At 42.4% G+C, this 12,434-nt stretch overlaps 1 protein-coding gene across 10 annotated transcripts in view; it reads right to left on the bottom strand.

Moving 5' to 3' along the window:
- Nucleotides 1–12,434, bottom strand: part of HGF (hepatocyte growth factor) — a 111,530-nt gene that overhangs the window by 48,131 nt on the left and 50,965 nt on the right. For 6 of the 10 annotated variants that reach the window (XR_010387280.1, XR_010387295.1, XM_064504956.1 and 3 more), the window contains exon 1: nt 11,592–11,724. The exons of 3 other annotated variants lie outside the window; for them this stretch is intronic. Coding sequence is in view for 5 of the 7 variants with exons in the window: in XM_064504956.1 (XP_064361026.1) it covers nt 11,592–11,709 (118 nt within the window). In the remaining 2 variants the exon portion in view is untranslated. Of the gene's footprint in view, nt 1–11,111; nt 11,457–11,591; nt 11,725–12,434 lie in introns of those variants that run through there. One more of the 10 variants, XM_026095035.2, reaches the window with a different exon arrangement.

The following is a 12,434-nucleotide window of genomic DNA, read 5'->3' as shown; positions in this document are numbered from 1 at the left end:
CTAAGAAGTGGAGGATGGACAACTCACCAGGCAACAGTTTGAGAGAAAAGGGTCTACATGTTATAGAGAATCGCAGTCAGAATGTGATAAACTGTTCTTAGCTGAGCAAACTTTTAATCACAACTTGTGAATGAAACTGGAGCCTGGAAGATCCACAAAATAATCATTTGTCTGCACTGCGCTCCAGTGAAGACACAGTGCGAGTGTTGTGTCCAGTTTAGGCGTGAATGAATTAAAGTCATCAACCCAAAGAAAAGAAGATGAGGGGAGAGAGAGGTCATAGCATGGTAGTAAGAGCGTGTACTGTTGCAGAGATTTCTACAAAAAGGAAAACACTGATCTGATTTCCCTGTCTCTGTCAAAAGGGCCAGTATAAACTGCGGCGGGGAAGGCTGGCTAGAGATGTTTGGTTAAAGTGCAAGAAGCAAAGGTCCCTCACTTTTGCAAGAAAACACCATATTTGTTCTACGAGAAAAAAATACCGTTTTCCCACTATGTATATATATGTTTTTATAGAAATCAATGCCTCTATGTGAAAAGTACATTTTCAACAATCCAGCATGTGAAGATGGACAAAAAGTTAGCATAAAGTTTCCATTGGTTCAGTGCAAAATGTTAGGGTCCAGTTCATTGTCCCAATGTTTAGTGCTGGGTGACCTGTCAGATGGTCCAGACTGCTCCGCAGTCCATGGAGGCACACGAGTACCTCCGGGGAGGGATTTTCCCTGTTCTAAGACAGATGATTAACAGGGAGGATAAACTGGTCTTTGGAGATGTTTCTATTATTTCACTCGAGGATCCCAGAGGATCTGTTTGGATTAGTTGGGTAACATTTAAGCAGGTAAGGTTAGGTGAATCAATCTCTCTCTAATTTACCAAATAGCGAATAGTCACTATTTCTCATAGCTTCTTTTCATGTAACAGTTTCCATGGCTGTCTGCAGCAATGACAGAACCTGAATGCTCAGCATCAGTTTATTGAATTCTGCCAGAGTTCTGAAAATATATGAATTCTCAACCTCACATTCCATTATCCTGAATAAATAATTCCTCGTCCAAGTACAAAGTGCACTTAGGTTAATAAATTTTTGTTTGGTGCACTCTGTGCAGAGGTTCAGAATAACTCCGTAAACAGCAAGGCAGCAACAGAGGAGGTTCCCCCAGCTGTGAATGAGCTCCCGACGGCTGCACGTATTGTAAAGCCAAAGAGGGCTTAAGGGCGTTCCCTTTGCAGAACTTCCATCCCTATCATTACATGAGTTCACTTTTTCACTGGACTCAGCTAAATCACACCTCTCAGTGGTGAGTTATCCCAAGAACACCTAAAAATGCATGGCAGACATTTATACTGGATTTCATCAAGCTTCAGCTATTAAAAAATCACAGGAATAGAACATCTCTGCTGCAAAGCACCTATAAAAAAATCCTTACCCTATCCTTTTCTCCTCTTTTTCAAACTGCTGAGCATGAATATGCTACTCCTCTATGCTCAATAGTTCATATTTTTAATTCAAACTACAGACATTTTCAGAAAAATAAATTTATTAATTTCCCTCCAAATCTGTGTTATTATTATATGAAGAAGCTTTTGATTAAAAGATGAAGTGTTAGTAGGTTTAGTGGTGTGTTAGGGAGACATAGCCTCAATTTTAGGGTTTTCCAGCCTAGCATTGTACATTGCTAAGTGTATATGCACCTAAAGTGAATCATAACGTTTAGGGAAACATTATGAGGAATCTATGGCTTCAAGTATTAGCAGCATACCACTGAAAGCCATTGTGTCTATACTGAAGATGCTTTTTAAAATTTTTTTGCTGTACCTATGATAAAGCCAAAGTGCTGCAATAAATACTGCATCTGCTACTTAAGACGACCACAAAAAAAGCAAGCCTTCCATAAAGCTTTTGTGGTAAATGTCTTAATCTATTATCTTACAAGAGCTCTCTGTTATTTCTATGTTGTCTCAGCCAAGATTTTTATGTCAAATGGAGGTAAGAATCTTTACAGAAATATCAAAGTATTTTCTTTCATTTCCTGATGATAACATTTCCCCTCCACTGATAAGTGTCATTATCTTAATTCCTTATGATAACAGCCTCTTAAATGCTCATCAGCCATCAGGCAAGAATATGATAAAAAGAAAATAAAGAAATTTTTTTCAGCCTGAAAAACATGGGTCACAGTTGTGCTCAATTCTTTTTTTCTGAGCAGTTGTCTAAAGAGGATTATGGGTTTGATGTTGCATTTAGCAATTCATAACAGCCTGATTTACTTTAGCTTCCAAACAATAATATTCCATGACTTTGCCTGTAATCCAAAAGGCAAAGGGCCAAATGCATCCTTGGTGTGAATCTGTTAGAACCATCAGAATAATGCAAGGCATGAATTTTATGTCTCCAACAATAAAAAAGAAATAAAAATAATTGAGCTTTTATTTTTACTTCAAATTAAGTGCTTTTATTATTAAATTCTTAAATAAAAGAATGCCCTAGAAATGTCCTATATGAAAGACTATCATGCAGCACGCTGTAACTAATACTGCTAATTTGTGATCGCCATTTATTCCAGTTTCCTAAACTTTGGTCAGCCAAGACTTTTGGTTATTTTGTGGGTTATATCTTCTGATTTTTCATGTATTTAGCAATCATGTTACTAAGGAAATCTGACATTCAGTTTACTATTGAAAATAATGGCAGCCGATTCAAATACAAAATAATCCAGTCAAATGTGAAGCAACATTTTTTCTTCAACAGGAACAACCCCTAGCTGTATATACTCTTTATCTTCTCCCTGGGTGGGGAAGATTTCCCTTAGCACCTTTTCTTGGAGCAGTTCCAGTCTATGGCAAATACTCAAATACCACAGACGAGGAAAAATATCATTCTGCAGACTTCTAGTGAGAAATTCGCTGGGAGCTTGAGGTACCTGTATTCTAGATGCTACTTAACTGCAATAGTAACTATTTTATATAAAGTAGAATAGGTCTAACAGCAACAACTGAGTAACGCACCCTATGATATTCAGTATCATGGAGATTAAGACACTTTCCTGACAAACAAGAGAAATGCGTTTGAATCTCTTGTATCTCTTGTATTTGTACTTTGAGCTCTCTCACTCTCCAGGTATCTTCTTACCACAGGGCTGCTGGGAAAATGGCAGCAATATCGTTTCCTTTTTCTCTTCTGGGCCTGTGGCACCAAAAAGGGCTTTCAGTTCCCCTACCACCACATCACTCACATCTGAAACTATTTGAATATATTTTATACCTCAACTCAAAACTGTATTCAAAATGTTATTACATTTGTGGTGTGGTTATTACAGCTTACTGAAAAGCTCATACGTAGTAGAAAATAGGTCTGATACCAAGCTACACGAGAGTATAAATATAGTTTTAGGCCATTCATAGCTCAAATACCTAAGCAAGGCAAGTTTCAGATTCTCAGGGCTTATTAAAAACCACAGAAAGGGTTTGTTTTTGCATTACCCCTTCTGTAGTAAATACATATATATATATATATATATCCAAAATGATACTGTTGTGTTAGTAACCAAACCCAACCACACAAGACATTAACAAGCCCAAAGATTACCTTTGCCCATTATAATGAGATCAAAACACTGCTTGTATTTTCTGTAGCAAAATTTTACAATGAATTTATCTCATGTTATCTACTCACTGGTAACCCCTTTCTCCTTCCTCCAGTCGCCTAGCTTTTTCTAATGTAGATGTATATTTAGACTTAAGAGTTGTAATCTCACAAAACGCAACTGGAGCATACTGGCTATCTCCCCCAGACTAATCTCCATGCTTTTACTGACTTGTCATAGACTCTGTGAGGCTTTTATTAAACAAGGGTAGTGATGCATTCAGCATGTCAGCTTACAAGGTTTCCACATTTCACTCTAGCCTATGCAATAGTTAATCCTTTCTTAAAGAAATATAGCATGAGGCCTTGTGATGAGAGAAGTCTTATTCCTTTCTTTCTAATTTTGCGTGCCTCTATTACACAACACAAACACATAAAAACGTAGCACCAAATTTTCCAACTCAGGAGATAAATAACTATAAACACAAAATTTTATGCTTAAGTCACTATCTTTGAAGAAATCTTGTTATTTTGATATTGGGCCTATTTCCTGATTTTGTTTGCTTACATTTACAAAGCTGGATTACAGCTAATCTTTTAGAACTTTGATATTTTCCTAAGTGTTTGTTTGTTTTGTTGCGCTATCCTTTCAACCACCCAGGGTAATGAAAGATTTTTCTTTTACTGTGATAGCTACTTATGTCAGCTGGATATGGGCCTTCATACTATGAAAGGAAAAAAAGACCTTTTTAATTATCAGTTTTGAAAATAATATGAACAGTCACACACCAGCACTGTGCATTATGTGTTTGTTGGATAATGTCAGAGCTAAACTAAATCTTTGAGAAAAAAGAAAAAGAAAATGCTTAAATTCCTTAGACTAGAGCATACTGTCAGATATCTGCAGGAATCATTTTCAGTTCTTCCAAGTAGTGCTACCACATCCAAAATGAAGTAGTATTGGGGAAAAAAATGAAAAGCAGGAAATTCTCCACGCACTGTGTATAGGAAGCCAGAGACTCTGAAGAATTAAAATACATTCCTGTGAAGAAAAATGGTTACATGAAGCAATACAAATATTTCATAAATTTTCAATCACATAAGAATGCAAGGAAGAGACATAGTCCCTTTCCTGAATACCAGTCACTGTGTTAGACTTCTGTTTCATATTTTACACTATGTTTGTAATGAAACGAAGTCACCTGACCTTAAGCAATTAACAGATGGGCTAATTAGAGATTGACTTATTTGTGTTATAACTGATAGCCAGGTCAGAAGGTCAAAATGAGATTAGATATTCATTTAATTTTGCAAAGAACATTCATCGCTGCAAGCCAAAGTAAACTGAATTTCCCAAATGTACTGGAAAAAAAGAAAGAAACACTAGAGTTGAATTTTATCTGATTTAAAACTCAGGAGAAAAAAAAAGAGAGAGAGATCAGAACTCTGCCATCATACGAAAAACCTCCGGAAAAAAAAAAAAACAAAAAACAAAAAAAACTAACTACATTTGAAATAAATGTAAGAAAATGCAGTTTAACACAGTAAAACAGCAAACATTTTTATCAGGAAACACCATACTCAACCAAAATTGCAAGGTAATACCCAAGCAAACATGTTCATGCTTCACCTCAAGGGATACAAATAAACTAACAAACATTTGTTAGAATGCAATAAAATGTACAAAGCAAAAATATGGGTTATCACAGTGTTGTAAAACACATTTCAAAAGAGATATGGAAGCCGAATGCTTATCTCAGTGTAAATAGTGACAATTTAAAGTTAAAATAATAAATAGAGTATGCTTAATTATATGTACAGAGTAAATGCCTTTGGCAAAGCTTGTGTAAGAAGAAAAGTCACTGAGTAGAGTTTGAAATAAAGCAAGATTTCTCATTTGGGAAAAGAAAAGAAAAGAAAAGAAAAGAAAAGAAAAGAAAAGAAAAGAAAAGAAAAGAAAAGAAAAGAAAAGAAAAGAAAAGAAAAGAAAAGAAAAGAAAAGAAAAGAAAAGAAAAGAAAAGAAGACCAACATAGCGAGAAACCGCAACAATTCTGAAATGTGCTCAAGAACTTTGTAGACTGAATAGGCTTAGATGCCAGATTAAGTTTAATGCAGTTATTTATACAGGATAATAATTTGGCGTGAAATAAGTTTACCAACCATACCCTAAAAAACTGCAGTCAGCTGTATAGATGGAAAGTCACGAAAATAAAACCAGCTGTACAAAGATGAATCTCTAGCTTGTCACAATTAAATAGCTTCCCAGAAAGGTATCTGGAGGATTATGTGATTATTTTAATTTCTGGAAATTATTTTCTTGGCCAAAGAGTCATCATGTAAAAATTGTGAAAATTTGGAAAATTGTGTGAAATAAATATATTGTCTTTTTTCCCTCTTATTTTTACAATGGTTTTCAGTCCAGTTGTTCAGCAGGAAATGCAAAAAGATGTTTCTTCTTTGTTTTACGTTGTGTATTACCACATGCTTACACACACGCATGCACGCATGCCCCTCCTCAGCAGCTGCAAAGATTGCCATTTTACTTGGACCCAACTTAACATTTTTGCTAAGCCCTTTCTTTGTAACCCTCTCCTATACTCAGCGTGAAGCTCGAGAAACTAAAGATAATGTTAACAACTGAAAATATGCTCTAAAATTGGACAGTAGATGCAAAAGGACAGCTCTTCTTCATCCAAGAAGAGGTTATCTGCTCAGCAGGATGCTGGGACCCGTTGGCAGAAACAAATGTTCTGCAGTTTGTACACTGCCTTGCTGCATCTAACCTCTGGCTAAATTATTGAGAGGATCTTCCCTTGCAAGGTTTGTATCCTTATGCATTTTGCATTAGAAGTGAATCCCGCTCTTTCACACTGCGTTCTGCAGCCTGTGCACACGTGGTGCCTCCTCCAGCACAAACTGGGCTTCGCGCGCTCCTTCTGCCCCGGGCTCTCGGCTGCTTGGAGCGAGGGAGAGAGCATGGCCAGGATGCGGGCAGAGCAACGCGGGGCAGGCCGCAGAGGGCAGCAATGATAGCCTTGCTGCTCGCCTTATGTACCAGTAAATACAGTGGTGCTGGCGGAGGGAAGGAGTCAGAGGTAGAAAGGAGAGACAGAGGGAGCAGCCAGTTCCCAGCCGGGTGCTCAGAGCCAAGGAGCAAAGTATGGCTTGGCTCATCACACAGTGCATGGTTAGAGGCCCCCAAGCCAATTAACAGCTAGATTTTGCCTACCTATGGGGCAAATCTGGAGCAGGCTCCTCACTCTGTCTCTCCATACATCAGTAGGTAGCAGGGACAGCTCTGCTACCCCCCGCCACAAACCGCCATAAGAAGAAGGGGTAAGACAAGGATGCCTTCACCCGCTCCCAATGCTTTGTAGCTGACCTATTTCCATGTTGCAAAGTACAAACTTTGCTCCCGTTCGGAGGATGACAACCCTACCGCTAACGTTTGTGATTCCCCAGCAAGCAAGGAGGTCGATCCTTTCTCACCCTCGCACTGCTTCGTAGCCTCTGCCCCTGCCCCTGCCTCGTGGTTAATACGGAAAATGTGAAACTCCTTGACTCGTTCAAACCGAGCAATTACAAAATGTGGAGGCAACCCTCCCCTCTCCGTCGAAAGCTTTTACCAGTCCATGGGCCTGGATATCCTACTTTCAGATCTACCCTCGCACTCCTTGGAAAGGTCTGCAACGCTTCAGTGGCAAAGCGTCCTGCTCAGCATGGAGATCCAAGGGGAGATATTACGCGCTCTGAGGGAAAATGTGCATTTCCCGTCCAACTCTGGCCTCAGCTGAAGTATTACAATAATGACAGATGAGCTCCTCCAATAAGAGGCTTTCCTTCCTTTGACTTTGGTGCATAATTTTCCACAGTTTTATGCAACATTTTAATCTCATGTCTTTCAACATGGTGCTCTCCCGCTATGTTGCTTAGGAAAATGGCATTAATAGAAACAGAAAATCTGTTAAGAAGGGTAAGTGCTGTATTACATACGAGAGCAAAACAAGCAGCCTTGGCACTGCACACCAAAAGGATTCCATTAAACAGAAGGAATACAGTCTTTCAACTGGCGGAGGATCATTTTGCATTGTTGACGGTATATAGTATAATGATTATCTACAGCTGGGATGGGGAAGTATAAATCACATCAGACTTTTAAAATACACGTAGCTATGCAGACCACAGGAATACACAACATTCGTGCATCGATTTTGGCTATGGGATTTTTTTTTAAGCAATTGTTATTTATAGGAACTAAATGCAGCTCCCACATCTTCATTAGCAACTGCTTCAGATCATCTGAACTATAGAAAGTGCTAAGAAAGTTGACTAAAGAAACACACTTGGCTGACAGTCTTTTCACGTAAAAACGTATCTTTAATATAAATAAATCGTTCATATTCATTCTTTTTCAATATACCGATCTACTTTTTGTTTTCATAAAAGTCAGATTTAGTCTCTCTAGATTAACATTATTAAAGAGATACTCTCTAAGAATACTCAGTACTAAGAATATCTGAACAAGGAAGAAAACTTCCTGATAAAATTATTAGCTACAGATAATTTCTTGATGCAAGTGACAGAGACTTACAGGATATTGATAATGAGCCTACAGGAACCTTGCACATTTATCTCTTTCAGGAATCATCATCTTATCTTTTGTATATTAAAAAGAAATTCATATTTTGCTAGTGTGGACAGCTTGCTGACATGAAAATTTCTTGCTGTTTCTTCACCCTCATTTTTCTTTACATTATATATACACACATTAATATAACCCAACATGCAGTAGTCAGCAAACTCAGCAACATAGGACATTGTCTTCATACAGAACTTAGGACATAGGATTCCAGACCTAAAAGATCCATTTACAGAAGAAATAATACTCATTGTTAGGTACATTCAACATCAGCTTTGACAGAACAGTGGAAAGGTATTGGCACGAGTTAGCAAATTACTTTTTTTTTTCTATTTTTGAATTCCGCATTCATCACTTAGCTTGTTTTTTCATATATAAAAATAATAAAAATACTCACATATCTTTTGGAAATGTGCAAACTATCTTAAAAACACCCCAGTAAAAACAACTCAAAATCATGTATAACGGATACCATGCATGTTTCAAAAGCCACCAAAATATTTTCAGAAATGGATGGTAGGACTTCCTTTTGCCTGCTTTGTACAAATGCAGACACTTTTGTTGAAGATTATATATTTTAAAAAGCAAGGTAAGCACAATGGAAGCGTGTGGTAAGAATCATCTTTCTTTGCCCATAGGGAAGATAGGATTGATTAATATTAAGGTGGATGAAGAAGGAAAGTTTAAGAAGGGAATGTTGCCATGAAACTGTCACCGTGAAAGTTGGCCGCAAAACAAGACTTCTAATCTGTGAGACAATCTGAAGAAACCTGATTTTTTTTCTCATCATGGTGAACCATCCTGATGAACCACCTCAATAGCCCATGGTAGCTCAACAGTCCATCGGTAGACCCTCAGTCTGCCGATCCTGAGGGTAGTGAGGCTGTCTCTCAATTTATCCTGCTGGAGTATTAGATAGATTAAATATTCATTGAGCTTGGGAAACTACAGACCAGTGCTAAGAGCCTACAGTCAGGGACAACAAGGATTATTTTTTCATTCAAGATAAGAGTCCTGACTACCAAGAGAGTAAGCATGACCTAGCTTCTTATGAAGCAGGCTCTAGACCAGTTTCTGCTGCTTTGGCCCACTGAATATCTGAATAGTTATACAAAGCTCCAACAGACTAAGAAAGTTTTGGGAGTTTGTTCTACTTTTTTTAAACTAGCCCATCAGTTGATGAGTCTCCATCCCAGGTGAGGGTTTTCCAATAGCTGGTACCCCAAGCTGCTGTAAGCACCTCTTGCTGGAGATTTTTCTTTCATTGGATTTGGGGGAACCATGCCAAAGAAAGTTTCTGTTTAAAAGGAATTATTTATGTGAAAAGTTTTGATGGGTCAGCACTTTCCGCTAAAAAAAAACATTTCCTCTGAAAATTCCTAGCCAGCTCTAGTCATCACTTTTCAGAGGTCACATGTCCATAGAATGGAAATTGCAATGTACATGGAAAAGGAGTTCAGAGAAGAATATTCGCATAGTGTATCTGTACATCACCTGCCAAGAGTGCCCCACAAAACTACATTCATGGGAGCAGAGGTTCTCATGAAATGTTCAGCATCTTACAAAGGCTCTTACTGTAGAAGAAAAGTGACAAGTTTTACTTCCCATGATGCTGCTGCCAGTCTTTTTTTTTTTTTCTTTGACTTGCCTGCTCAGATCACAGAATATTCCATGAAATCCTGTTTCAAAATATTGATGTTCTAACTAGAAAGTGTAGCTCTTTCTTTGAAACCATCAACCTCAGCTGCCCCACACAGCACTGGATGCTTCAGACATTGTCCCAAGGCGCCAGGCACTGTGTGTGCCTGCCCTAGCTGTGGCCACCGTCCCTCTGTCCCTCCTGGCACATCCTTTCCCTCAATTGTGACTGTCCTTTGTTTCTGTCTGTGCAAAGGTCTGACCCTAACAATGTTGGTGGAAGGAAGGAAGGAAAAGTTTGTAGAAACCTTTGCAAACTTTTTTTCCTCAAACATCTCCCCAGAGGGCCAAGAGCAATACAGAGCTAGCTCTTCAGATATCCAGTCCAAGGGGTACACTTCAGGAAAGAAATTCAGCTAAAGAGCTTCCAGCAGTTGATTACTTATTGTCTGTTCCTTCCCCCCGGATTTCATCAGGAGCCTCTAAAGAAATTACAGTCATTTCAGTCTGGAAATAGTATGTTCGTGCCGCTAAACTTCAGCAGGAACATTCCCTTTCAGCGACATGCTATTATGTGTTTTGGGTATTCCCTGTCATCTTGTGTAATTTAACATTTGTCCTGCTGCTTGGAAATGAGGGGCAGATGTTCCCCGACGCCCCGGGACGGGCTGGGAGCACCTCTGGGCAGTGCAGACTGCCGCCCGGCTCCCGGCTCCTCCAGGTCGCCCCGTCCGAGACCCCGGGCGCCACGTCAGGTGGAGGGAGGCGGAGGGCAGCGGCGACCCCTCAGCATCCCCAGCCCTGCCGCGCCGCCCTGCGAAGCCCGGGCCGCGGAAGCTCCGCCGGGCGCGCAGCGCGGCTTGTCACCGGCCGCACCACACGCCGGCGTGCGGCGCCGCCGCAGCGCACCTACCGCGCCGCTCCGCGCCGAGGGGCGGGAGCCGAGAGCCGAGAGCCGAGGCTGTCCCGGGGCTCCGCGCAGCGCCGCCCGCAGCTGCGCCAGCCGCCGCGGAGCGCGGGTCCCGGCCCGCCTGTGCGCTGCCCCCGCCGCCGCTGCGCGCACGGCTGCGGCGGCAGGTAGCGGGGCAGCGCTGCGCAGCCGGCCGGTCCCGCTGCCCCGCCGCAGGCTCTGCCGTGCGCTGCCCCTACGCGGGCACCCGCGGGCACCCGCGCGGAGAGGCGGAGGGTGCAGCTGCGAGGCGCGGGGGGAGGCGGGGGTCGCTGGCAAAGGGACGGGAGAACTAACCTGCCGGCGGGATGGCGGCGGGCAGAAGCAGCAGCTGGTGGAGCAGCAGGGCTGGCAGCAGTCTGCGGGCGCGCATGGTGCCGCCGGCCCCCCGCGGCTGGCGGGGAGCAGGAGCGGAGCTGGCGCCTCGGGAGGACCCGCGCACAGGCGGTCACTAGAGGAGGCAGAGTGAGCCGCGCTGCTTTTTATTGCGATGATCTAAGTTTGTTGTGTGATTAACTGGAAAGATCTGGGTCCCAACTCCCTCTTACGGTAAGAAACTGTTTAACAACATCCCCTCTCTGCCTCCTCTCCCCCTCCCCTCCCCGCCGCGGAGCAGAAGCTGCTCCTCTCCGCCCTGCAGCCAGCCAGCCCGGGGAGGGGGCTCCCGCCCGGCCCCGCTCCCGCCGCCTCCCTGCGGCCCCGCTCTGGCCGCCCCGGCCCCTCTGCAGCCGGGACCGGCAGCCCTGCACCCCCCCCCCCCCCCCCGCCGCTCCCCACCTGCTCCAGGTCCCCGGTCAGGAAACTCATCTGTCCGCCGACCCCGAAGAGCATCATCCCCCACTACCTGCCCTGCGCATCCCCCGCCCGCCCCCGGCCGGCAGCCCGGCCTTCCCATCACACTGCCTGGCCATCTGACAAGCGCCGCTTCCCTAAAACTGTGGCAACTCTGGGGAAGCTAAAGGTCAAGTATCAGCTGGCCCGGCATCTTTCGGTGGAGACAAACTTCGGGCCGAAGCAGCGCCTGCTCTTCTGTCTCAGGCGAAGCAGTCGTGGTCGCTCTAGTGCACTTCATTCTAACTTCGTGGGAAAAACAGCATCGGTGTGGGTTTGAAGTCAAAAGAATGGCCTTCATGACATGCGAGTGTTCAAAAATAATCACTTTAGTAAAAGTTCTGTCTTAATTTTAGATTATTCCCTCGTCCCAGGCACCTACCTGCTGTCTGTAGCATGAGTGTGACAACACATGCAGTGGGAACCCCTAATTCCCTCCTTTTCCCACAAATAAACCAGAGACCTGCACATGTGCCTGAGCCACATGAGTCAAAAAATGGCTCTCCTTCCCCAGCCCAGCCTCCCTTGCCCATACTTACTAGCCGTGCTGCTGATAAACACCTCTGAATAAAAGTTTCTCTCAAAAATGGGATTCTTCCAAGCCACAAGTGTTCATTGAAACTTTTTATTCATTTTTTTCCTACATTCCCAAAATATATCTTTATTTTTTCCCCTCACCCTATTTATGCCAGCAGCAAAACATAAAATTCCCATTTGGGAATTACTGTCTTGGTGAGGGAAAGAAAAGAAAAGGGACAGAAAGGAGTTGAAAGAGACTGTGAACAAAAT

The sequence above is a fragment of the Dromaius novaehollandiae genome, chromosome 1 (assembly GCF_036370855.1).
Source record: "Dromaius novaehollandiae isolate bDroNov1 chromosome 1, bDroNov1.hap1, whole genome shotgun sequence".
Taxonomy (NCBI): Eukaryota; Metazoa; Chordata; class Aves; order Casuariiformes; family Dromaiidae; genus Dromaius; species Dromaius novaehollandiae.
This window is presented reverse-complemented; position numbering and strand designations above follow the sequence as displayed.